Source organism: Sitophilus oryzae, unplaced genomic scaffold (genome assembly GCF_002938485.1).
Source record: "Sitophilus oryzae breed Bouriz unplaced genomic scaffold, Soryzae_2.0 scaffold_1353_pilon_pilon, whole genome shotgun sequence".
NCBI classification, from domain to species: Eukaryota; Metazoa; Arthropoda; class Insecta; order Coleoptera; family Curculionidae; genus Sitophilus; species Sitophilus oryzae.
The window spans coordinates 221,330-248,879 of NW_022146008.1; the positions used below are offsets into that span (position 1 = coordinate 221,330).

Below are 27,550 nucleotides of genomic sequence, written 5' to 3' on the forward strand. Positions count from 1 at the left end.
AAAAAAAGTCGAAAGGAGTAAAATCACAGGACCTAGGAGGCCAAGATATGGGCCCCTTGTTCCAACCCAATTCTCTCTAAATTCTCCATTTAATACACACACCGGAAAAGTCTAGGGATATTACAATTTTATCCAGCCATCTTCAGTAATTTTATTATTTGCATTTCTGATACAATAAAATTAAAATAAACAAATAGTTTACAGGACGTATTGGAGATAAAAATGCGAAATTTACCGAATTTTTCAAATTTACCTTGATTTTTATTGCACTCAAAAAAATACACACATTTTTTTTTATTCTAAACTGTGAATTAAAAAAAATGATAAAACCATTTTTACTTAATAAAGGGTATAACCTCCTCTACTGTTCATTACAGCCCTACATCGTCTCTCCATCCTCCTCATCAGGTTGTCGATCTTTTCTTGAGGTCCAGCATGCCACGCTGCATTCGTGGCCCGAATCAGATCCCTACGCCCCCATTATATACTCCCATACTCCCATTCTCAAAATTCTTCTTTGGACTGCGTCCCATACGTGCTCGATGGGGTTGAGGTCAGGAGATTGTGCCGGCCAGGGTAAGATGTTTAATTGATGAGCATTGATAAACTCAGTTACCACTCTGGCTGTATGAGGCCGTGCATTGTCATGCATGAGAATGAAGTTTCTCCCAAAATCATTGGCATATGCTAACACGACAGGCTCAAGAATTAAATCACGATATGTGATTCCTGTTAGAAACCTTTCAAGAAAAACGAGATCGGTTTTTCGGCCTAACTGGACTCCTCCCCAGACCATAACTGTTCCACCTTGATAAGGGTGCACTTCCTGAACATGATCCAACCGAATAAGATTTCCCGGTTAAGCCTTCTCGAATCAGGGATGAATTCCAAAGCGTGACTCATCCGTGAAGAGAACATTGGCCCATTGTTCATTCGACCATTGAACATGATCTTGAGCCCCCAAATATCGTACCTCTCGATTTCCTCTCGTTAAGGGTTGAGCTCTCCAAGGGCGTCTGTTTCTTAAGTTGATCTCACTTAATCTATTGCGAACAGTGTCAGGACTAACGGTTACATTATGTGTTTCCTGGAGAATTAAACTAAGCTCTGGTGCTGTAAGAGTCGGTCAGCGTCGAGCATTTAATTGTAAAAAATGATCTTGCTGAGGGGTAGTAATGCGATGTCGCCCTGTGTGCTTTTCAGCAACATCACCACTTTCACGGTAGCGTGCATTTAATCGCGATATTACACTTTGCGTTGTATTTAATGCTCTAGCTACGTCGATTTGGCGCATTCCAGCTTCGAGCATACCCATGGCCCTTAGCATTTCGTCTCTGTTAAGATGTCTACGCTCCATAATGTCGTTTAATACTAAACAGAGTTATTTGAATAAATTCTGGCCAGTTATCATAAAAACATAGCCAGTACAGGTTAAATTCGAACAATTGATGCTAGGTGCTTTTTTATACATTTGACAAAAAATGCACAAACACTTCTGCAAATATCCCAAATTTAGAAATAACTAGTGTGACTACTTCGTTTCAAAGTAGAAAGAATCGGCCTACAAATATGTGGTTGTTTATTCAAAACATTTATTTTTAACTTTAATCAAATGATATCCCTAGATTTTTCCGGTGTGTATAGTTCAGTGGTAACCCTAGCGTTTTAATTGTAATTGATAATACTAATATAGAATGTTGATTTATCTTTTCAAAAGTTTTTAATTATGCAGATAAATAATAATATAGAATATTAAATTGTGATAAAAAATAATTAGGCAACTAGGTCAACACAAAATCAAGGCCCGCTTCGATACAAAGATAAAAAGTCTAATATTTGTCTCATTCTTAGAAATAAATACACATAACTTTATATCGTTGGAAAGGGTTAAACGCCAGCATTTTTCCATTTTCCAAGTTCATAGCCAACTATACGATTTCCATTTAAATTTTTTTTTTATTATTTCTGACAAAAAGAGCATGTATAGCAAAAAACTGACTACGCCACTGGATTGTGCTTAAAAAAGTGCCTTAAGAACGTTTTTACAGAATTTTATTATTCCGCAAAATACAAAAGTTATGGGCAATTTTCCAAATGGCAAAAAAATCAAAAAGACCCTGTATCTCAATTGGCAGTGAAAATATCAACAGGCGGTTTACGACATTATGTGTATCTCAGAAATCGAGCCCATGACATCTATGTCGGTTTTGCTCTATCTAGGTAGTCAGGAAATAGGTTTTCTCTGTTAACAGACAAATTTCGACCACCCTGTACAAAAGGCAAATATACTCAAGGTGATTTGCCATTACCTTTCTTGAGGTGGCGTATGGCGGCTCGTTGGTCGCTTTATTTAGATAAATAAACATTTTTATTTAAATAAACAAAGCGACCGTACTGGCTGGGGATCGAACCCAGTACCTTCCGCTCCGCAGATCGACACACTAACGCTGGAGCTACGGCCGGCCACATTTTTGATTTTCTAAAAAGTAACGACAGGAAAAAATAAAATTGATTTTCAAAAAAATCCGTTTTTTCCAAAAAACTCAGCAATCCTTGAAGTTTTTAAAACTTTTTTCGTGGCATCTTGGTAAAGATCCCAAGGCGGCAACTTTGCCCCAATTTAACTATCGTCGTATCTATTACGGTTATCGAGATACCAATGCTCGTACCTCGAATTTGTAGCACCCTGTAGGTATAAAAATTCTAAATCGATTACTGTTTTTATTAAAACGATTGATGGCCTTGGAAGCACCCTGACCTTGAAGAATAACTTGCTTATGGCTCGTTGGTCTAGGGGTATGATTCTCGCTTCGGGTGCGAGAGGTCCCGGGTTCAACTCCCGGACGAGCCCGATATCTTTTTTTATTTTTCTTTTTATTTATTTTATATTTTTTTTTGTCTGTTTGGTCTGGACCTAAGGTCTGGACCCGACACAAAAGTAAATAATAAGAATGTTTTAATAAAATAAGTAAATTGATTGTAATCAATTAAAAATAATTTATTATAGAATAAGGTACCTATCATAAAATAAATATTCAACACAAAGACCCTAATGAAGTACTACTTCTTCAAGTGTAAATTTTAATGAATAATTTTAATGAATTCGTTTTAGGAATAAATTACTCTACAGAATATTTAACTAATTGATTTTATTATGTTAGTTTTAAGCTATTATTTTTTTATGTAAAATAAAGTCCCTCGTCGCCCATATTATTTAGGGGCGGCTAATTTTCTAACTATTTTATATGGTGACTATTTTATAAATATTCAAAATACTGTTTAATTTTGATGAATAACTCAAGAACACACCCTTGTAGTAAATATATTAGAACTATAAATATGTAAAAAATATTTTATTTTTTCATCTGTTTTTCATTGTTAAAATTAATAGAAACCGGTAACTGCCAAATAATTACCGGTTTTACAATTCACAGCCATCTGTTGATCAATGCTTATAATAAACGCCAAACCAGTCATGCATATCTCTTTCTATTCTATGCGGAGCAAAAAGGACACCAACACAAGTATCAATCCAAGGAGTAACTCCGGCGTATTATGTAAAACGGGTTGCGGACCAGCTGTTAGAAAAGGAACATTTGTTTCTAAAAATTCTATTTGTTTAAATTCTGTGTTTTAAATGTTATTTTTGTGTGTTGTGTGTTAAATAAACGGTAATATACAATAATTTATTCATTTTAATGCTAAAATACACTTATTAAACTTAAATAACTGAAAATAAATTGTTATTATCTGCTGATTTGCCAAATTCTAGATAAGATTTTAAACCACGTTTTAAAGGTAACCAAAACAAGAATATATTTAATTTTTTAATACTTTTATTTGTTGCAAATCTATTCAGGGTAAAAAGAACGTTTATTCGTCGAAAAATAAACGGATAATTCACTTTAGAATTGTAAGTAGCAATTTCTACTACATACCATTTTCCACCAAAGAGTTTTCTTACTTATAATGCAAGTTTATGTAAATCTAATGCCCTTTGGATACTGTATCAATTTTATACTGTGGAAATCAACCCCTAGCAGAATTATATGCCAAATTTGCTTGTAATTGATCTAGTATAAGAATATTAAACTTGAGCCAATAATAAAGGATAGAAGGGCATATATAATATTTAAAAAAGGCTTGTATATGGGGTTGATATGACAGAGCCCTTTTTACCATCCCTCGATTAAGTATCTGGACCTTCGTAACCCCACTCGAGGGTGTTAAAATACATCTTTCTGTTATGAAATTTAATATTAATGTATGTATATCTGTGAGTTACAGGGCATAAAGCAAAAAGGCACAGTAACTACATTTTTCTGAATGAAACCCCTAAATTTTACTAGACGATTATCATAACACATAATTGTTATGGTAAAATATATAAAGTTATGCATGATAGTAGAGTATGTTAACTTATTATCAATATTTTAGGATTGACTTTCTTAATGGCACAAAGTGGAAGTAGTATGGGAGAAAGAACTAGTACTTATGAAGCTATTAATAAGATCGGAAGAGGTAATAAGACAGTTTTTTTAAATATTTAATATTAACTAGATCTTTATAACTTATTAGTTTACTGTACTTAACTAGTTTTAAATACTAAGATATTTTAAATTTAAATCCATGCAGCTTAATCAAACCAACTTGAAGTACTATCAAAAAAAGTTGATCTTGTAAAATCTTGATGCTTGTATTTCTGTATAGATATTTTATTAATGTCTTTTTCTGTTTAATTCTCCAGTCACTAGTTAGTTTTATAATCAATTCTTTTAGTACTTAACGTTAATAATTTTCAAAATCATTATTTTATCATCTACCGGGTATTGCATCGTCGGACGGGACGTAGGAAATCCCATGTAAATTTTAATGGGGTCAATTATTGGCTTCCCTAATTATTTTAGAGAATAATTCTATTTAGGTTTATTGCAGAGCACTCAAACCCACATTCAAAAGAATAACTTTAGATACTTTTGATTAGCTTGTTTACGAGTTATCGCCGATTTCTTTTTAAATATTTCTCCTTTCTTATGGCCCTGTATTTACTTATGAGCACCAGTCAAGGTAAAAGATAACTGTCAAATGAAGTTGTCATTTCAGAAATTTACCTATTTAGTGCTTTATTATTATTGAAAACTCATTCCTACATCGGAAATCTTAAAGATGTATTTATAAATACAAATTAATATGAATTAAAGTAAAATAAATTAATGAATTACAAGGTTAATTATAGTATTATTACAATATTCAATAACTTATTAATTTAGGTAGTATTAAATGACAACTTCATTTGACAGTTATCTTTTATTTTGACTGGTGCTCATAAGTAAATACAGGGCTATAAGAAAGGAGAAATATTTAAAAAGAAATCGGCGATAACTCGTAAACAAGCTAATCAAAAGTATCTAAAGTTATTCTTTTGAATGTGGGTTTTAGTGCTCTTCAATAAACCTAAATAGAATTATTCTCTAAAATAATTAGGGAAGCCAATAATTGACCCCATTAAAATTTACATGGGATTTCCTATGTCCCGCTTGACGATGCAACACCCGGTATAATTTTGCTGTAGATTTAAACTATCTACTACCTACTTGAATTTAACACTATATTTAAACATTTATAAAATAACTATACAAATTTAGTTGATTCTGGTAATTACTCAAAACTATAATTAAAATGTTGTATTTAAATTTAATTCATTAGTTTGTAGTTCATATAAATGCTACACATTAGTTCAAAATTATATTGATATTTCTGCTATTTATATCATTTAATTTAACCCCAAGATATCTAAGATTTGTACTTTAAAATCCTAAATAAATAAATAAAAATAAAAATGATGGTAACTTAATATTCAAATTTGGTTTTTAAAAAAATGAATTTAATATTCTATTTTTTTTTAACGTGTGTTTTGGGATACAATGGGGATACAAAAGATACAACTTTTAAAACTGCAATATATTTTATTAGTTGAACAGATTGAATTTATCTATCACAAGTTAAAATTTAAGAAAAAATATTAATTTCAAAAATTGTAATAATTTTCAAGTATTTGCTTACTTTTGGTGGATTGATTTTTGGTTTATGTTGGTTGTGTATGTTTTTTATCTTGTTATACAGGGTGCTACAAATTCGAGGTACGAGCATTGGTATATCAGAAACTGTAATAGATACGAAGATGGTTAAATTGGAGCAAAGTTGCGCCTTGGGATGTTCACCAAAATGCCATCAAAAAAGTTTTAAAAATTTCAAGGATTGCTGAGTTTTTTGGAAAAAAACGGATTTATTTGAAAATCATTTTTATTTTTTCCTGGCGTTACTTTTTAAAAAATCAAAAAACGAATTGCACATTCTCATAGCCACTTTATTAGAACTATCTGATAGTATTTTTATATTTTTAAATTATCTGATAAGATTTGTGTAAAATTCAAACAGCTGTCAATTTTGAATTATGTGCAAATCTCATTGGTTCTTTTGACGTGTCGCTCGACAATGCGAAATTCTGAAAACGGGGCTTTATCCTTTAGCAATATCTGATAAAAAAAACGGGCACCTTAAAATTATGATGCGTTTTAAAGTTTAATATATTTTGTTCTAGTGTGCCAATTTTAATAATTTTTTTAAGCAATTTGTAGCTAAATTATTTGACTTTTTATTATCTCTTTCTAAATTAAAAATGAAAGTTCCTGTCTGTCAATTATACGAGGAAAAACTAAATGTTGATATTTTGGTAAAAGTTTGAAACACACTGTGGAATATATATTAACAAAGCTAAGAATTTAAAAATCATTTTTTCATCTAGATACGTCTTTTCCCGGTAGTTTGTTGTTTTATTCATCTCAATGAAGATATTTTTGCTTTTGAATAAGACAGTAAAGATTCACAGCAATTTTAGCGTTGAAAGCATGCTCTTGCTTATGGGTCCTGATCAACACACTTATAAAATAGTGTTTATGGTATTTGTAGTTCCACTGTCATTGAAAAGTCATATTGTTGTGGCTATACAGGGTGTCATTGAAATGGTGTAAAAAAATCGGGGGGTGATAGATTTTGACCCTAAAAGATCGCGCACACTATACCTACACGGACCGGCACGGACCAGACCAGTAAAATCTACCGGTGAAGGTGACCGTGTTATTTAATAGAGTAGAGCACACTAGACCAGTACCAGCACGTACCGCCACAAGCCACGACCGTCAAAACAGGTCGTGTCGGTCAGGGACAAATATGACCGGCAATATTTATGCCTGGTCGTGCTGGTCCGACCTAATGTGCGCACCGGCGAACCAGCACACCTCCACAAACATGCAAATATTGAAGGGTTTGTCAGTATTTCGAGTACGCTAGCTGGCTCAAGTCGCATGATGTAGGTTAGATTTCGTTTATTTTTATTCGAACCTTTAAATCGTTTTAAATATGAATGAAGAAAAGCTTATTTTACTGGTACAAAAGTATCCAGAGCTGTGCGATACGAGCCAAGCATTTTATATATAGAGACCAAGAAAGAAAAGATGCAATATGGGAGTTGATAGCAAAAAAAATAATCAAATTTGATTTGTGACATTCGAAAATATTGGAAAAACTTTTCTTCGAATCTTTTTAATTCAGGAAACAAATGATGAAATTCGCCATATTGCTTTCTCTTTTGATTTATAGGGTGAACCCAAAATCTTCTTTTTTTCTTAGCTTCCTTCTCTTCCTCCTCTTCTTCACACAACACAGCGAAAATAATAATCTCTTCCTCTGAACTACTCATTTTCAACACTTCTATGTTGCACGCTCTAGTAGCTGAGCCTTGACAACTGTACTTTTTTCGAAACTCGCTTATGTTGCTGGTCTGTGGCGGTAAAGTGTGCGACGTCATGCAGGATGCAGGTTTGTGCTGTGCTGGTCCGTACTGGTCCGTGTAGGTATAGTGTGCGCGATCTTTAAATCAAATGGCGATACCTGCTGAAAAATTATTTGGAAAAGCGGAAAGGGTAGTTTTTGCAAGGGTGGGGGTTGTTGCGTGAATAACTTTTTGAGGTTATTTTTTTTGCAATGTGGGTTAATTTTTTGAAAACTACATACTTTTTTCTACAAAAAAGGTACTCTTGTTGCACATCGCCCAGAGAGACGGTTTTCGAGAAAATTGAAGGCAAAGAGTTTGCTCTGATGGGTTGCTAACTGGTTAATCCACATAAACTTATGAAAGTTATGGCGGTTCAAAAGTAACCAAGTAGTTATCAAATAATTGAAAAATCAAAATTTCATGATTTTTAAAACAACTTATTGCTTTAAAAAACGAAATAATCCAATTACCAAAATTCCTTATTAAAATAATGCATTCCTTAATTCATTCATAGTTGTTCATAGTAAATGTTAAAGTGACCACCATTCATTTCAATGCAGACATCTGATCTTCTTCTCCACAATCTGCGTACCCTGTCGAATATCCTTGGTGTTGTCCAAATTTGATTGGAACAGTCAATAGAGAACAACGGCATACGGTCGAGTCGGCCTACAAACACGTAAACGTTTACGTACGCATGCGCATTTCTTATATTTTTTATTTTTTTATACACGTAAAAGATTCTTTACGTCTACGTATACGTGCCAGCAGCGGCCGACTCGACCGTATGCCGTTGTTCTCTAATAATGCGTTGCCGTAGTTGCTTTTCAGTATCAATCGGCACTGAGTAAACCAAATTTATCTAAAACCAAAAAAGTTTATTTCGTTTTTAAAGCCAATAAGATGTTTTAAATATCATGAAATTTATGATTTTTTTTTCTAAGTTTCTTTCTTTCATAAGTTTATGTTGATTAGCCAGTTAGCAACTCATCAGAGCAAACTCTTTGCCTTCAATTTTCTCGAAAACCATCGCTCTGGGCCATATGAAACAAGATACCTTTTTTGTAGAAAAAAGTATGTAGTTTTCAAAAAATAAACCCACGTTGCAAAAAAAATAGCCTCAAAAAAGTTATTCGCGAAACAACCCCCTACCCTTGCAAAAACTACCCTTTCCGCTTTTTCAAATAATTTTTCAGTATCACCATTTGATTTAGGGTCAAAATTTATGGCAAAGAATTTTTTCGAAATTTTATATCGTTTTTTATGCCTACAATTTCAAAACAACCGTTTTTTAAATTCACCCTTTCAGTGCCCCTAACTCCCTTAATATGTATTTTCCACCCTATACTTTTTGGAACTTTTTTTACTATTTTGAGTTGTACTATCACCCCCCGAATTTTTTACACCATTTCAATGACACCCTGTATATTGGCTACAACTCAGTAATTTTTCGAAAAAAGCATATCTAGCTTCAAAGAATGGCGGTTTTTATGAAGTCGTGGCCAACTATGGTTTCCATTTAAAAAAACATGTGTTTGTGTCATATGTCAAAAATGACAGGCTTTAGAAAAAAGCGGGAACACCGACTCATAAGGGATGCGATTATCTACAACTTTTATCTGAAAACTTTTTGTCTAAAATAGATTATAATGGGATTAGGGACAATTTTTAAAATAGCCAAAATTTGTTTTTTTCTAAATATCTAGTAAGCCATGAACTTTTTCAAAAATCTGAAAGGCGCATATTCATAACCCCTCAAAACTGCAATTCTTTCCCCATTTAACCGACTGTCTATCTCCAGTAGTTTCCGAGATACCCATAGAGAACATCGTAGGAAACTCACCCTGTATGTAATGTTGAACTTGTTATCTATTATTTACTTTTTGTGTACCAACCTAGGAGTCATATTAGAAATTCGTACTTTACACAGCCGATGAATATCAAAATATTTAAACCATTTACCGCCGGCGCCGCCGCCGTTCCAGATTTTTTGAGAAATTGGGTTATATCAACTCTATAGTATAAAATTCTATTGGGCTATACACTCTAAAGCATAAAACTTTCTTGTAACAGAAATTGTTATAAACAAGCTGTGTCTGAGCGCTAAAGAAACCTTAAAAATGTTATCGCACTCTATAAACTCTATATTTCCCTCTCTCTCTTTTAAACAGGTGCATACGGTACAGTGTACAGGGCGAGAGACAAACAGTCTGGACAAGAAGTAGCTTTAAAGAAAGTATGTATTCCTTTGACGGACGATGGCATCCCCATGAACACTTTGAGGGAAATCGCTCTACTAAAACAACTCAACTCCTACGACCATCCCAATATCGTTAAGTTGTTAGACATATGTCATGGGCAGCAAATTGGAAAAGACATAATGATGTTTTTGGTGTTTGAGCATGTAGAGCAAGATTTGGCAATGTATATTGAGAAGCATCCAAAGTAAGTTTATTTTGTTAAGTTTTCGTTACTATATCTTTTTAATTATTTGATGAACAGAACACAGAATTAAAGTATCTAGGTACTCCAATTATTTCTATTTTGACTCGGTTTGTAACGGAACATTTAAATATATAGCTTATGATCGAATAAAAACGGCGTCAGAGATGGCTATGAAATGAAGATCGCTGTCATTTTATATGAAAAATTATATGGGAAATGTCATCGATCGTCATTTCCAAGCCAACTGGACGCCGTTTTTTTTTTCGATCATACGGTATTTTTATGGCAAACTGAAATACATGGAATGAGACATTAAAATAAGTTCAACTTTGTTATTATTTTTTCCATAGCCAATTTCAGTGCCTTCCATAACTAGAACTTTTATTATAATTATATTATATATAAAAGTTATTATAATATAAAAGTTTTAGTGTACCATTTTACTTTCATCAGTACCTATTTGTTAATATTTATTAAATATGTATTTATTATTCTGTCGTGAAAAACGAAGAAGTAATATGGTTTGTGGATATATTAGTATAGATTTTCTATAAAAGAGCCAATGACGGCAATTTTATCACTTCCAACGACAGGTTTCTGCCTAATAGGTTTTTTATAAACACACTACCAGCTCTGCGAAATAGGACAAATAGGTTTTCAAAATAACGCTTATCAGGATATCTTTGAGCATAAGTTCTTGAGGCCAAAAAACAATTTTCCTCACAAAATCACTAGTAACATATTCGTTCCGCCATCAGATACTGCTTTATTTTTCTTGATAAAATAATGAATATATAGTAAACGCCACGAATGTTTGGGAGTGATTTATCAGTCGCTACCATGTGAACTAATCTGTTCAAGGTCACATAAAACTTAATTCCAGTGCCGTGGTGTTTCAAATCATATAATAATCAATATACAGGGTGTCCCAGAAATGAGTGCAGATATTTTAAGGGGTGGTAGATCTGGCCAAAAGAAACATATTTTCTCTTTACCATTTTTAAAATAGATTGAAAATAACCGAGTTATTTAACTTTGAAAGTTTAAAAAAAAAATTGCGACATTTTGAGAGCCGCCGGGGAATCTCGCGGATCCCCGGCGCGGGGGAGAGATCTCGCGGATCTCGGCTTGTTCGCCGCCCGCTGTTGCCACATCGACTAGAAAGACTTAAAAGTACTTGCAAAATCCCACACCACCCAAGAGGTTCTGCAGAGGTGCGTTACTTTTTACCCTTTTTTTAAGTGGGTGATCGCCAGTAGCCCTACTTTCCACATTCCACAAAATAAACTAAAAGAAAAAAAAACTTACCAAACAATAAAAAAAGATATCCCTATAGCAAAGAGATACAACTGCAGAGCTTTCTTTTTTTCCATTTTACCACTCTTAAAACTGCACATAACACTACACTTAATAACATCACTTCACTACAATTCTTAACAACACTATGCAAATTTTCAACTGTGGAAATATTGGCTCCCCTATTAATTTTAGAGCTAAATCGTAAATGGTTTTTAAAGATACATTACAAATTTGCACAAGGGGATCCAATATCTCGACAGTTCAAAATTTGCATGGGATATCCTATATTTCCAACGATGATGCACCACCCGGTATACCCTTCGCTTCTTGACTGCATGCTATTATAATAATTGTTCAAAATGACGACCTCCATTTCCAATACATGCTCTCCTTCTTCTGAGCATGGAATTTTTAACGTTTTGCAGCAATTCTTCGTTGCTTTTCCTCTTGAATCCCTCAAATGCTGAACCATACTTGCAAAGGTTCGAGCATTAGGGATTTATCTATTCGGATACTCTTCGGAATAAAGTCTCCGAGCTTCAACAGCGCTTTCCCCTGCCAGAAAGTACCTATGCTCTTAGCATATCCACCTTCTCCGGATTTCTATACTCCATCGTGATTTGCCTATACCGATACCGATTACCGACACAAAAATATGCACTAACGAACATTTCACAACACTTTAAACACAATCTCCGATCACTTTCTCGAATTTTAAACGCTCGATAATATTAGAAATTAGATCGATTTCTAATAGTGTACATGCTTTGTGTACATGCGATTAATAATGTCGTTAGTCGTTAATATAATACAGGAATCTGTAATTTTCTCACCACCGCCCATTTCATTGGAAAAAACGGCGGCAAGTTTTCTGCTTTTGAAATTACGATCGATGGCATTTTATTGTGTACAAGTGGATGGTAAATGGCATCGATCGTAATTTCTCAGGCAATTTAACGTCTTAGCAGGTATACTTATTTTTTTATCAAAAAGCTTTATAGAAAAAAATAACTGAACATGTTAGTAGCTTTATTACTAATTAAACTATTCAAAAACATGTTCTGATATTACTAAAAAAAATTTAAGTAAAAAATATAGCAAATTTTATAGTTTGACGACGTTATAATTAACAATAGGCAAATGGAAAAAATTACCTAACTACATATTAGAGACATAATTCCATACCTAGAAATACCGTATGGTCGAAAAAAACGGCGTCCAGAATGGCTTGAAAATAACGGTCGGTGACATTCTCCATAAAATTTTACACATATGTAAATTGACAGCGATCTTTATTTCATAGCCCTCGCTGACGCCACGCCGTTTTTCACTACCATATTGTGTTTCCCATTAATCGCATGGTGGCAATACTAATTTATATTTAAAGAGATATATCTAAATGTGTATAAACTAGGTATTTTATTAGCAATCATATTTAAGCTATTATGACTCATATCATATTCTAATTATTTGAAACTTGAAACATAATATTTACTCCTATTATATTCATGTAACTAAATTTTCTAATATTAATAACTCTCTGATAATAAAAACAAGAGTGTGTTTTGAAAAAGTAAAAGCATAATTACTGTGTATTGACTTTATTGTGAAAAGCAACCTATTTGAAACACACATTTACGTAACTACAGAATAGTTTAAAAAGAACTTACACACATGTTTTTTTTAGTCTATTTTCTTTATTATATTTGAAAACTACAGTCCCCCTTCCAATACATAAAAACATTTATATTCAAATATACTCTAGATAGAGCTCCAATTTTTATATGAAATGAGAATTTGTTCACATAAACTACCGTATGATCGAGAAAAAACGGCGTCAACGATGGCTATGAAATGAAGGTCGCTGTCATTTTATATGTAAATTTATATGGGAAATGTCATTGATCGTCATTTCCCAGCCAACCGGACGCCGTTTTTTTCGATCATATGGTACATTTTATGTATTTTATTCTTTAATTTTAATTACTACAAATGGTCTTGATATTTTTCTTTTGAATACATATATTCTTGTTACTCTCTTTCATCTTTGTCTCTAATATACAGATGCATTGCAATTTGTTGTTAGTATATTTATGTAATCATTTCATAAATCCTAAAAATAAAAATGGTTATAACATGCTTTCCAGATATCCATATCCACAATATTCTGTGTGTAAATATGTTCAATTTTTAATAACCCATTCACTAAATCAGATTGTGAGACAACATACAGGTAGCTGTTTAAATAATTTTCAAACTTTGTATGTAATAATAGATTTCACATATTATATGAATTACACAATATGCATTACCTGCAATAATAAAAGATATTTTCTTTAAAGTGTATAATTCTATCTAACACACTTCTAATAAAGTATACTCTGACTCTTTGAACATTTGTTACAGCTTCTAATAATTAGGTATATCGATAACTTCCTAAGAAATTTTGTTAGCACTTTTAGTTAGTTTACCATTTTTCTCAATATATTCTGCAGAATATAATATGACTCGATACATTCACCTAGAATAAAATCAATAATATCATTTATGAATAGAAAACTACATGTATAACTTTTTCATTAATATTTGCAATTTCAGACCAGAACTTGTCTGAAGAGAACTTTCTTGGTTTGTTTAAAAATATCTTACCGTATAACATAAATTTACATCTGAATTAATCTAATCAGATCAAATTTTCTTCATAGTATAGAAAACATCGAAACTATTTGATTGGTAATCGAGCTATCAATAAGCTGACACTAAAATTTAATGAATAATTAAATGGGAGAATTATTTTCATGTAAAACAAAACTTTATACTTAATAAGACCACAGGGAGTACATTATTCCAACAGTGTTACTGAGATTTTTGATTTAATGTATTGCTTGGTATTTGTAGATCTGTTATTGTATTGTGATTACAATTGCCTTCTTCTCCATTGATGCATCCTAATTTAAGATTACTGATTTTCTAATACGTAATTAAAGTGAAATTATTTTTCCTACCATTACATAATTAATTTCTTCCTACCATTAGGTAGATACCTGAAAGGTTAATAAATTAAAAACGAATTTATTAAGACATTTAAACTGTTTACCTCATTTCTCACATATTTTTGACACAAAACATTATAAATAAATCACAATATATTCGTATACCAACTGAATTATATGATATTTCATTTTGAATAATAAAAGTACTTTTTTACAGGTTTATTTGGCATTGTTTGCATTGTTTTTTGTTGTTTTCTGTTTTGTTTTTGTGCGAGTTTAATAACCCACGAATAACCTTAAACATAACCTTAAACTACACACCATACTAGGGATGTACGCTTTGAATCGATTTTTATCAAATCGACGTGATTTTTATCAAACGATTTTTTGGTATAATCGATCTTTTTTTTTTTAATCGAAGACCGATTTTATTTATACAGTTTTACAGGTTTATTTATTTGTTAGAATTTAGAATAAGAAAAAACATTAATCTAGTAATGAACTGAAAAATTAAGTGTAAGTGCTCGCTGCCGCATGCGCCGATGTTTGTTTATCACTTTGATATCAGGTGTCAGATTTTTGTCGGGGCTTCCCATAATTTTATATTTTAGATAACGTAGAATATTCTTTGATTTTACCTTAATTCTTTCTTGTACTTTTATTTTATTTTTGGGATATCCCTACTCCATACATTAAACATTTAGAAAATTGATTTATCTATCTTTATACAACCACCAAAACGTTGACCCATAATAGTAATACATCAGTCCAGTAGAGGACGCTAAGTCAACAAATTCCTAAATAAAAATTTGTGATTTGTAATTCCTTCAGTGTTTTCGAAATCGTTGTCGGGGTTGCGTCGGTTTTGAAGAAATGTCGAAGAAAACCCCGGACTGTCTACCATCAGCCACCGGATATAAGTAGTTATTAAAGCAAGTTTTTTTAACATTTTTTATTGTATTTATGAGTTTAGTGTTTGATTATTATCATGTGAAAAATTTTAAATAATATTTTAAAAGTGATAGGCATGTGATAGGTTTGTGATGTTCAGTTTAATAGATATTTGGTGTGTATGTGTTTGCGTATATGTGTGCTGGATAAAAAACACTTTCATTAAAAGGGGTAAGCTCTAACTAAACATTAAAGGTTATAATTGTTTATTGAAACGATTGAAAATATTTCCTAATATGGCAAAAAAGAAGCTATAATTGTTAAGATTTATTTTTTCAGTTTACTCCACTGTAAAAAGTATTTAAAATATTGCGCATTTCTCTAGAATTAGTAGAGCAATCTACACTAATATGAATAAAATTAATTTTCGTATTTTTTTCTGTAGCAACTAAAAATAATTGAATTTATAGATAAACATGCAGAATGTGGGTATGGTAGGAGGTGGCAACGTTGCATTCTCTCCGACACTCTCTATGCCCGCTAAACGAATTTCCCGGGGAGTGAACAGTGGCACTCAAAAGTTTTTCAACATTTTCCGGAAAATGTCAAGAAAAATATAAAATTTTCAACATTTTTTTTTCGCAAAAAAAACCTCATAGGCGTGTTTCTGGGGTTGAACTATACTACCAGTTAAAATATCTGCACTCATTTCTGGGACACCCTGTATAATCTGTTGTAATTTGTTGTTTTAACTGTCAAAGTCTTGTCAAAACATATATTTGGTTATAAATATAAACTGGAATGCCCCATTGGTCGCACTGCAAGCACACCAATGCACTGACGCACAAAAACGAATCAATCAAAGAAACGTGATATAGTATCGTCTTTGTCAATCACGCTAACATTTTAGAATAAGTAGGAGGAGCGCAGGCAGATGATTAGACCGGGCCTTAAAAACCTACGTCTGCGGTAAAAATTTACGTTTTTAATGTAAAAATGATAGCGCGCGTGTCGATTCTAACTTCATCAAGCGTTGAATCACTCCCAAACATTCGTGGCGTTTACTATACTCTGGTTTTTTCTCAGGTAAGATTTCGACAGACGATGACAGAAAAGCAGATGACGTCCCATACCAATCTATTTATTTTACTGAAAAAAAGTTTCTAATAATTTTTAAGTTAACTATGGATGGGTTTAAATATAAATTCGTCATGCGTCGTCACTTGTTTTTAACCAGTTTTATTGGTTTATTTCAAAAATGACAGATCGTATTTCAGTTTTATTGGTTTGACGGAACGATGGACGACAAACGGACGCCGATGCGTATGAACTCGCCTTTAGATTTTTGACGTTTGTCAAAGTCGTGCCAAATTATAGGTTATAATTTGGTGACAACTTTTGTCAAATACCCTGCGTTTTGGAAGATGATGCATTTTGATTCGTGTTATTACGTGTGTTTTGTGTCTTTTGAAGTCAAGTGGAGGAAAAATCGAGTGAAAATTAACTGTAGAACCCAGAGCACAGTTTATGGTTAATACTCGCTGGCAGAATGTCTTATACACCAGGCAGAATGTCTTATACAGATACACCAATAAAGTTACTATCAATAAAGTTCATATACTATCTCGTCGTAGATAAGTGCATCTCGAATATGGTAGAAGGACCATACTAAACACATCCTAAAAACTGGACTAGCTGTAAAATATCGACACACGATAGGTAAATAATGGATTTTAGTACTGCAGAAAACTAATGTCAAAAGGTACTGATTTAAAAAAATTAAGATTAAAGTTAATTAATCAACCTGTGAGGTATAAAATTTGGTAAGTGTTATTATTAATAATAGGCGCATACGGACCAAACGATGACAGCCCCGTTACAGAGAAAGAAAAGTTTTTGGACACGATACAGAACGAAATTGCTAACATACGGAAAAAAGAACTCATTATAGCAGGCGACTTGAATGGGAGAGTAGGCAGAAAAGAAAATGATAGCGTAATAGGAAGATTTGGAGAAGAAATAACCAACGATAACGGTGAAAGAGTCATAGAAATATGCGAACTAAACGACCTCAAAGTAACAAATGGGTTCTTCAGACATAAGGATATCCACAGATACACCTGGACACAAGAAACGAGAGAACTCAAATCTATAATAGATTACATTATCATACGAAGAAGATCTACAATTAAAATAAGGGACGTCCGAGTACAGCGAGGGGCAGAATGCGGAAGCGACCACAGATTATTACTAGCTAAAATGGAATTCCCTTGGATGAATAGAAAAACGAACAACATTGAAGGAACACCGATAGAAATACAAAAAAGAAAACCACTAAAAATACAATTATTACAGGATGAATCCACACGACATCTATACCAAACAAGACTTGACCAGAAACTCATAGAATTTAGATACGATGATAACATGGAAGACACATACCAGCACATCAAAGAAAGTATGCTACAGGCAGGGATGGAAGCCCTCGGAGAAGTAGAAGGAAAACAACGACCTTTCGAATACAATCTTAGTGAAACGACGATTAACGAAATTAAATGTAAAAAACAACTGTACAATAAATGGCTGAGTACCAGGAATGAAGATGACTACAAAAAATATAGAGAAAAAAACAGAGACGTTAAAGGGATGGTAAACAGAGAGAAAAACGAAAATTGGGAAAAAACCTGCCAGAACTTGGACCAATATATCGGTGGAGCTAGAAGATCAGAAGCATGGAGAGTGATTAAGGAATTGAGATCCGATAGGAAAGAAAGATCATACATATCATACATTGAACCTGAGAAGTGGAAAGATCACTACAAAGATTTACTCACGGAAACAAGACAAAAGTTTATAGAGGAAAGACAAGAAGAAGAGGGACAACCTAGAGCACAACATATACCTATAACAATAGAAGATATACGAAAGGCAATTAAAACAATAAAAAACAAAAAAGCAGGAGGACCAGGGGACATCGCACCAGAGCTCATAAAATGCGGCACAGAAAAATTATTCAGAATCATACATGGAATGTTTGGGAAAGCAATAAATGGACATAACATACCAGACGAATGGAAGGAAGCACAGCTAACATCGATTTTCAAAAAAGGAGATAGAAGACAGTGCGATAACTATCGAGGGATCAGTGTCATAGCAACCATGGGGAGGCTATATGGTAGAGTACTGAGAGACAAATTAGAACAGAACATACAAGGAAAAATCGGAGAAGAACAAGCAGGTTTTACAGCAGGGAGATCATGCATAGATCATATTTACACGATCCAACAATTATTGGAGAAAAAAAAAGCAAAGAACAAACCAGTACACTTAGCATTCATCGATTTAAAGAAGGCCTATGACACTGTACCCAGGAAAGAACTATGGAAAGCGATGGAAAGACTGGACATACCGATAACACTCACAAATGCAATGAAGACTTTATATAGGAACAACAAAATACACATAAAAGTAGGGAACAAGATAGTAAACAGCTTAACAACATCGAAGGGGCTGCTCCAGGGATGTCCAACATCGCCAACATTATTTAAAATATTTCTGGAACATGCACTGACAACCTGGAAACGCAAATGTGAAGGTATGGGAATCCCTCTAAGAAATGAACATCTTTACACGCTCTGCTTTGCAGATGACCAGGTGGTGATGGCCCAGGATGAGGAAGATCTAAGTTATATGCTCAGGAAGCTAAATGAAGAGTATGAAAAAGTAGGACTAGAAATAAACCTGAAGAAAACCATGTACATGACAACAGAGGAAGATACAGCTGATTTACAAATAGAAGACCACCTGGAAATAAAGGGAACCAATAACTTTAAATACCTGGGATTTACACTATCGAAAAACGCAACTACGGAAGAAGATATAAATGTCAGACTTGGACAGACAAGATCCTGTATACAACAACTGCACTCCGTTATCTGGGATAGAAATATCAGGAAAAAGACTAAAACATTGATATATGAAACAATTATTCAGAGTATCATGACATATGCAGCAGAAGTATGGGTCATAAACAAAAACAACCAAAGAAAAATTCTGGCCACCGAAATGATGTATTGGAGAAGATGCTGTGGACTAACCAGAAGAGACCGAGTCACGAATGAGGAAATAAGAAGAAGAATGGGGAGAAAGACCGACGTCTTAAAGTACATAGAAACGAAAAGATTGGTATGGTACGGTCATGTTAGAAGGGCGGAAAATAGATGGATTAACAGAGTGACAGAGTGGAGCCCGATTGGAAGAAGAAAGCGAGGGCGGCCAAGAAGATCATGGCGAGATGAAGTGGACGAATTGAAGAAGAAAGCGAGGGCGGCCAAGAAGATCATGGCGAGATGAAGTGGACGAGTCTATGCATCGAGAGGGACTACGAGAGGGAACATGGGATGATCGAGACGAATGGAGGACCCGGTTGATGGAAGGAAGGCAGCCAGAGCTGTAGAATATATATATATATATATATATATATATATATATATATATATATATATATATATATATATATATTATTAATAAAATAGTTTGTTTTATTTATGTTGTTTTATTTATTCCTGCGGAATATTACAAATTTGTATTTGTACATAAGTTATATTGATAAATATAATCATAAATGCGGGAAGTTTCATAAAGCTTGAAAGTAAGAAATAGTTCTTTTTTATATTTTTGGTATGTGGTGTCTTGTTTTTGTTTGTTTTGTATTAACACATTTTTTTTATTAAATAAAATAACTCGATTACATTTTTTCACTTTTATACAGTTTTTCTCACAATATTTTGAAGCTACTTGTCAGTCAAATTTTAAATACATATATTAATTTCCTGCTATGAGTTCCAGTTGTACCAACTTATTTCTTTGTAAAATAAAATAAACTACTTTGAAATTAAAATGTCAGACACATCTATCACTGTCAAGGATCTTCTCGTTGGACAGACTGTACTTGCTTCTAAACTGTTGTATGTGAATTTATGTAAACTGTTATAAATCTAAATAATAATGTCCATAAACTAATGTCGCTTTCGAAACTAGTTACTATCACTAGAAAAATGCCATAGCGACATCAGCTATCTTGATTGCCATTTTATTGAAAAATTAAACTAATAGAATATATTTTTTTCAATTCAGAGGTTTTGCAACTACACAAATCCGCAATATGTCGAGGGAAATAATTACTGGGGTTGATTTCCTGCACAGTAACAGAATAATTCATAGGGATTTAAAGCCACAAAACTTGTTGGTTACCAGCGACGGTCATATCAAATTGGCAGATTTTGGACTAGCTAAGACATATGACTTTCAAATGAAACTGACGTCAGTTGTAAGTATAGTTCTCTTGTAGATTGTACTTTAGTTTATAATCATCTGCTGATGATGCTAACATGGTTAGCGAAACGCGCGTCCAGTGTAAAAGTAAAAGTGTTTTGGTGTATTGTGGTGATTTAGTGTTTTTATTTTGCTGTGTAACACCAAAGGTTCCAACCCTCAACTGTAATATAGTTCTCTTCATATTTTTCTAAATAGTTTTTTTGTTATCATACCTGGTGACAACTAAATTGGTCCCATGCTCGCCTTTTTTTGCTGTTTATCACAAATAGTAATTTAAAATATACTCCATAAAAAGTGACAATTGAGAATCACTAGTCAAATCTAAGAATTTTAAATTTTAGACTATGTTTTAACAAATATTTACATAGAAGCGGCATACTGCACACCGCACAAGTTGATATTATTTTTCAATATTAGAGCAGTTTTCTTCTTAGTTTTATTTAATGACATTGTTTATTCTGGCAATTTTATGATTTTGTTGATTTTTTTTCATTCTGTTTTTGTTTCATTTTGATTGCTGATGTGGATAACTTGAACATTTTTACATTTTGGATTGGGAATAAAGTCTCTATACGCCACTAAAAACATACAGGGTGTCCCAATATTCCGTGGACATAGAACTACGTATTTTTGGTATAAAAATAAGTTCATTAGGCCCAATTACCCCTATAGAAAAGTGCTTTATTTGTCCGCTAGAGGACATGAAACTTTAAAAACATAAACACATTTTTTCAGATTTTTTGAGAACCGTTAATCCGATTTGAATGATATTTTGGATTTCTATGTTTTGCTAAGTGCGTTAATATTTGGCTTCCACAAAAATCAAGAAAATGTACGGGAAGGGTGAAAACTACGCCCACCCATACATAAATTTTAGTATAAATATGTTCCAACTCTACCGACGACATTTTCTTTTCGTAAAATGGCCCCTCCAGTATTTACTACATTTTTTGTCTCTTGTAAAAAAAAACGCTACATGGCATGGTTTAAAAAAAATGTTAAAGAATTTATTTTTCCAAAGCAGATTTTGTAGGTCAAAATATACAGGAAGTTCCAATATTTCGTAGATATAGTACAACTACGTATTTTTTGGATCAAGATAAGTTAATTGTACATAATTTATTACCTTTATACAAAAGTGCTTTGTCCGTTAGAGGGCTTCAATCTAAACGTTATTAATTTAAAAATTATTATTTCTTTTAAGCTTTTTATGAAGCTTATTGTCAAATATTACATAAAATGTCATTTTTTGCCAACTAAATTCAGCTATGGAAAAATATTTCTTTCCTCAAAAAGTATGCACGGTGGCGTTTTTTATAGGGGACAAAAATATAGTAAATACTGGAGCGACCATTTTACGAAAAGAAAATGGTTCGTCCGTGGAGTTGGAAAATATTTATACTAAAATCTATGTAGTTAATGGGAGTGACCTTCCCGTACTTTTTCTTAATTTTTGTGAAAGCCAAATGCTAGAGCACTTAGCAAAACATAGACACCCAAAATCTCATTCAAATTTGAATAACGGTTTCTAAAATATCTGAAAAAATGTGTTTATTTTTTTAAAGTTTGATGCCCTCTAGCGGACAAACGAAGCACTTTTGTATAGAGGTAAATTGTGTTTAATGAACTTATTTTGTTTCGAAAAATACGTAGTAGTTCTATGTCCACGGAATATTGGGACACCCTCTATTAATCCCACTTCTGGTATAAATTTTTAGAAATGTTAATAAAATATACGGTACGATTGGCATTTAAAAATCAAATACGAAATCAGATATAGCGGTTTTTGTCAGAACCAATTTATTTTAATTGAATTCAACTTTGTTGTTCTTTAGGTGGTAACATTGTGGTACAGAGCTCCCGAAATTCTTCTGGGACTTCCATATGCCACTCCTGTAGATATATGGTCGGTGGGCTGTATTATAGTTGAATTGTATACACTTAAGCCACTATTTTGTGGTAAATCTGAAAATGAACAACTTAATGAAATACTTAGGTAAGATGACACCACGTTTAATTTTTTCTTGTTTATTCTTTAGTTTATATACTTATATTCTTCCATCTGAACCAATGTTTATATTATTATAACTGTAACAAGAAATAACAAGAAAGAGATGACATTATAACCTAAAAACTCAAAATTCGCAGCAAATATTTGCAAAAATTAAATCAGTGTCAATATTCCTGTCCTCAGATTTTAATTGTTTTAATCCATAACTGTCAATTTTGCCTCCTTTGTATTTCTTTGAAATCGACTAATAACAATATTTGCAATTCGCATGTTTACCTACCTTAATACGCATTAAATTTGACAATGCATAAACTTTTTTTACTCTTTTTATTTAGGATAATTGGAAAACCTTCTAAAGAGGATTGGCCAGAAGTCGATAATATTCCAATTAAATGGAATTCCTTTGATATAGAAAACCAAGTTGACATAAAAAGTTTAGCGCCCAACATGTGCGAGACTGCCTATTCTTTAGTAATGGTATGTATTTTAAATTTATAGGCAAGTAGGCAAGCAGTAATTATTATTATCAAACTAGCTAAATTATCGCCGGCGGTATAAATAAATTGATGAAAAAAAAGACCACCGTTAAAAATATTGTGTTACTAGGTTAAAATAATTATTTTGTTATTGCTAATAGAGGGAGTCTTGTTCGCCGGAGACGAACAAGGTTTGGTTTAGTTGCAAGAAATTGAAACTGCATTTACTAATACACCTAAAATTTGATATTTTATTTAATAAAATAAAGTAAAAAAACACTTATTGATTTTTTTAATCTTTATTCTTATGTGAAAAGCTGCCTTGTAATAAAAAATTATGCCGGTTTTTATTCATTTCACTGTCCTCCCTCAACTTATTTTTTACAATGGGACAAATATGTAAATTTTATTATTTTTTTTACTTTATTAAACAATTATTTTAATTTCCATAAAATACTGTCGGTCGATCGGCACGCCTCTGGAAATTAATGACTTTAAACGTCTAATCCAATGACTAAAGAATCCAAGGACAAATAACACCCAAGAGCAAATTATGTCGATGTCACCAAACAGTGCCGTGGCACATATTTTTCTCAACCTAACTGTTTGAAGCAATATTTATATTTTTTGATAATTACTTGACTACGCCTATGGGGTATCATACTAATTAATTACGAAAAAAACGTATTAAAATGTTAACAAAAGGTACAAAACTAGTATCGACGTATAGCACATATCAAGTACATATAGATGTTAATTGAAATTGAAGAATAATAATTATTGAATTCAATAAGAAAACGCTAAAACGTTGGAGTGGGCTGTTTATTTACCTATGAAACGTAACTCCTGGCTCTTTCTTATTCACTGCTGCTTTTACAATTGAAAACTGAACAACTGATCACCATTGTAATAAATTTATACAAAGTTTACTACACCCGAAGTATTAAAAATCGCTAAAATTGTCGCTGGTGACCAAATGATGACTCATTGTTTGCCATCAAAAGAATGGCCTCTAAACTCACTAATTCTACTGCAGCCCGTATATGGGCGTTACATGTCCTTATATTCTTTAGTCATTGGTCTAATCTTTGTACATACCTACATTGTTGCCATCGCGCAGATACCCTATTTCCTTCTCTATCCATTCTCTCTCGCACTCGTTGATTTTCTCAAACCTGTTTTAGAGCGTTTTATGAATGGATCATTGTATCTGCCGAGTTTAAATATTTTTGATAGCTTCCAATAATACTTAATTTTTCTTTTTTTAGGATATGCTGTTTTTTGATCCAACCAAAAGAACAACAGCATTAAAAGCTTTAAATCACGAATTTTTCCTGGAGGAACCAATTAATACATAATTTCTAAAACAAATTAATTTATTGTTATATGTTGACATTAGATTTACTTACTTACTTCAGTGATTCTTTTTTGAGGCTCGAGAAATATTAAGAAATGCTTTTTAGATCACTTTATTTCATAAGTCTGATGTATAGAATTGTCTTTGATTTCTTATGGCGTGTTCTCACGACTTGGCAAATATTTTTTATTGGCCTATAGGGTCTGGCGGGAGTTCGGCGTAGTTCCTATAATAAATAACTTAGAAATTCTGTATAGATGCCCGACGCACCGTGTATACCCTGTATACCAATTACAAATATTTGTCAAGTAGACGAGTCGTGAAAATGCGCCTTTATAGAGGGTATTATTAAATTAGGTAAAGTAGAAATACCGGGTGTTTTTCAAAAATAGCTCACCACTATAACTTTTATTTTTTCAGATAAAAAACAAGAGATTTGGTATGTTAGGTTATAGGTATATGACATAAATCACAACATAATTTTTAGCCGACCATACCAACAGATATGATAGGCTATTAAGATCGGCAAATTTTTTTTTTTTAATTTTACTCAAAATGAGTTATTTGGGTCATAAATGACCTAAATACAAAATATTTTTATGGTGCCTGTCTGTGTGTCCGTCTGTCCGTCTGTAACAAGAACGGTAAACTAATAGGATTGCTCATCCTCATAAGACGTACGTTCGCCTCTTCCCGCGCTTCAGCTGACAGTTGTGACGTCATTGTAGCCCTTGTCAAAGCCTTCGTGGCCTTGTCATGATAGTGTGTATTATTAGTTGCCTATGGTAAACTTATAAAAATAACAGCTGAGAAATTTTCAGTTAATTATTTTGTCAATTTTAAATGTGAAAAAGGTGTCTTTAAAGTTTTTAGAGCTATAGAGTGTATAAATACGTTCATTTTGTGTTGTGGATTGTGACAAAGTGCATACTCAGTGCCCACGATTTTGTTTATTAATTATTTTAAAGCAAAATATGGAAGTACTCTAAAAAGAATGCTTGCAAAAGGTGATGCTGGGAACTGCTGTTCTTAAAAATGCATTATCCGAGTATTTAATACGATTTTTTCAGTTAATTTTCTATACTGCATATATATAAGGTGTTTAAATAAATAAACTAAATAATGAACGTTTTGCATTTGGTAACCAATAATGCACATGTGTGTATTATTGGTTGCCGGATAAGGACTAATAACCATGACAAAGGCTACAATGACGTCACAAAGCGAGTAGTTTTCGCATGCACCTGGCGGACACTTTTGGCTGAATGAGCAGTCCTATTAGGTTAACTGTTCTTGCGTCTGTAACACGATAACTCAAAAACCGCTAAACCGATTTTAACCAAATTTGGCACAAAAATACTGTAGCACCCGAGAATCTGGCTATTAGTTTTCGGTGGGTGTGAGGGGTTGGTAAGGGGGTGTGGGAGGGGGTTAAAAATTAAAAAAATCGTAACTCCAAAATTACAGTAGCTAGCGAAACGCGGTTTTCAATTTAATATTAGGAATAATACACTTTCGTGCATAGAAATCGGCCCAAGGCAAACTTTTGAAGTTAACTATATTTTAGAATATATTTGTCAGATTAAGAAAAAATATATACTGTTTGAAAGACAATTTTATATTCTTTGAAAAGAGTTTAGAGATATTAATTTGTATTTCGGTTTCTTTGGATTAAAATTATTAAATTAGTGCATGAAACAAATTATCGTTTTTTATTACTAAGATGTATGCCATTATTTATTTATTTATTGATTGACAGTTAACTAAAATAAATTTTCAATAATGGGTATGACCCCTTCTTGCTCTTACAACATTTCTCATACAGTTTGGCATAGATTCAATCAAGTTTGATATTGTTGTTTGCGGTATGTTAAGCCACTCTTCTTATACTGCAACAATGAGCTCTGGGATAAAGGTTGGGGCTCTTTATCTAGTATGAATCCTTCGTTTTAGCTCATCCCATAAATGTTCTATCGTGTTTAAGTCTGGACTGCATGCTGGCCATTCCATAACCCGAAAATCGACTTCGAAAATGTAATCGTGTACGATTCTTGATGTGTGTGCTCTCGCATTGTCATGCATAAAAGTGAATTCGCTTCCAATGTAGTCGACGTAAGGAACCACATGAACTGCTAAAATCTCCTCAATATACCTAGCACCAGTTAAACCTCCTCTCCCGTGCCGACGGTCGTCCCAACGGGTAAAAACTGGGTCGGCTCGCGCAGTCATAGAAATTGTACCCCAGATCATGCAGAAACCACCTCCATAAGCAATCCGCTCCTCAATGCAGCATTCTGCGAATCGCTCACTTGACCTCTGGAACACTTTTCTTTTTCGGTCGCTACCATAGAGGCATATCCTGGTCTCATCTGAGAATAAAACATATTCCCATTGTTCTATTAGCAAATTCAGATGTTCCGTGCAAAAGGCAGGCGTGTTTGACGATAAGCTGGGGTAGTTTTGTACCAATTGCGGGTGTTTTGAGGGTCATGTTACTTTCCTTCAATCTTCGTCTTACTGTCCTCTGACTAACAGTCACTCCTCGTGTTTCACGGAGCACCTGAATAGCATTAGGATGCCGATTTTTTAATATTGTTGACACAATAAAGCGGTCATCACGATCCGTTGAATATCTCTTTCCACCAGTTCCAGGTCGCCTACGAAAGGATCGACTCTCCTCATATATTTCACACACTCTTCGAACCGCTCCGCGTGTCATATGCAGTTGCCGAGCTACAGCTCTCTGTTTAAGTCCATTTTCAATTAAAGCGATTACTTTAGCAGTTTTTTCCCGTGATGTATGCATTAAATTGAAACACTAATCAAACAATGAAACACAACAAATTAAACAATGAAAGAACAATGTGCAAATTTCGATTACAAAGTAACAGTAAAGTAGTAATTGCA

The 27,550-nt window shown here is 33.1% G+C and overlaps 1 protein-coding gene, 1 long non-coding RNA gene and 1 other non-coding gene across 3 annotated transcripts; 2 read left to right on the forward strand and 1 right to left on the reverse strand.

The window, feature by feature from the left end:
* The first annotated feature begins 2,779 nt into the window (after positions 1-2,779).
* Trnap-cgg lies at positions 2,780-2,851 on the forward strand. Its single transcript has one exon. It is a non-coding gene; the product is annotated as a tRNA-Pro (tRNA).
* Positions 2,852-3,580: 729 nt separating this feature from the next.
* Positions 3,581-25,125, forward strand: LOC115875203 (cyclin-dependent kinase 4). Its single transcript, XM_030890607.1, has 7 exons — positions 3,581-3,671; positions 4,438-4,521; positions 10,006-10,279; positions 20,599-20,791; positions 22,635-22,795; positions 23,146-23,287; positions 24,555-25,125. The coding sequence occupies exons 2-7, from the start codon at positions 4,452-4,454 to the stop codon at positions 24,642-24,644; spliced, it is 930 nt and encodes a 309-aa protein (XP_030746467.1). The 5' UTR covers positions 3,581-3,671; positions 4,438-4,451; the 3' UTR covers positions 24,645-25,125.
* LOC115875204 lies at positions 14,059-14,453 on the reverse strand. The gene is made up of 3 exons (XR_004048983.1): positions 14,398-14,453; positions 14,228-14,337; positions 14,059-14,099 (listed from the first exon to the last, which is right to left on the reverse strand). It is a non-coding gene; the product is annotated as an uncharacterized LOC115875204 (long non-coding RNA).
* Positions 25,126-27,550: the final 2,425 nt, after the last annotated feature.

Excerpts from the sequence above, each read along its gene's own strand:
- LOC115875203 (XM_030890607.1), top strand. The coding sequence starts at position 4,452 with ATGGCACAAAGTGGAAGTAGTATGGGAGAAAGAACTAGTACTTATGAA. Across the intron at positions 4,522-10,005 it reads TATTAATAAGATCGGAAGAG|GTGCATACGGTACAGTGTAC; the intron begins GTAATAAGACAG and ends TCTTTTAAACAG. Across the intron at positions 20,792-22,634 it reads AAATGAAACTGACGTCAGTT|GTGGTAACATTGTGGTACAG; the intron begins GTAAGTATAGTT and ends GTTGTTCTTTAG.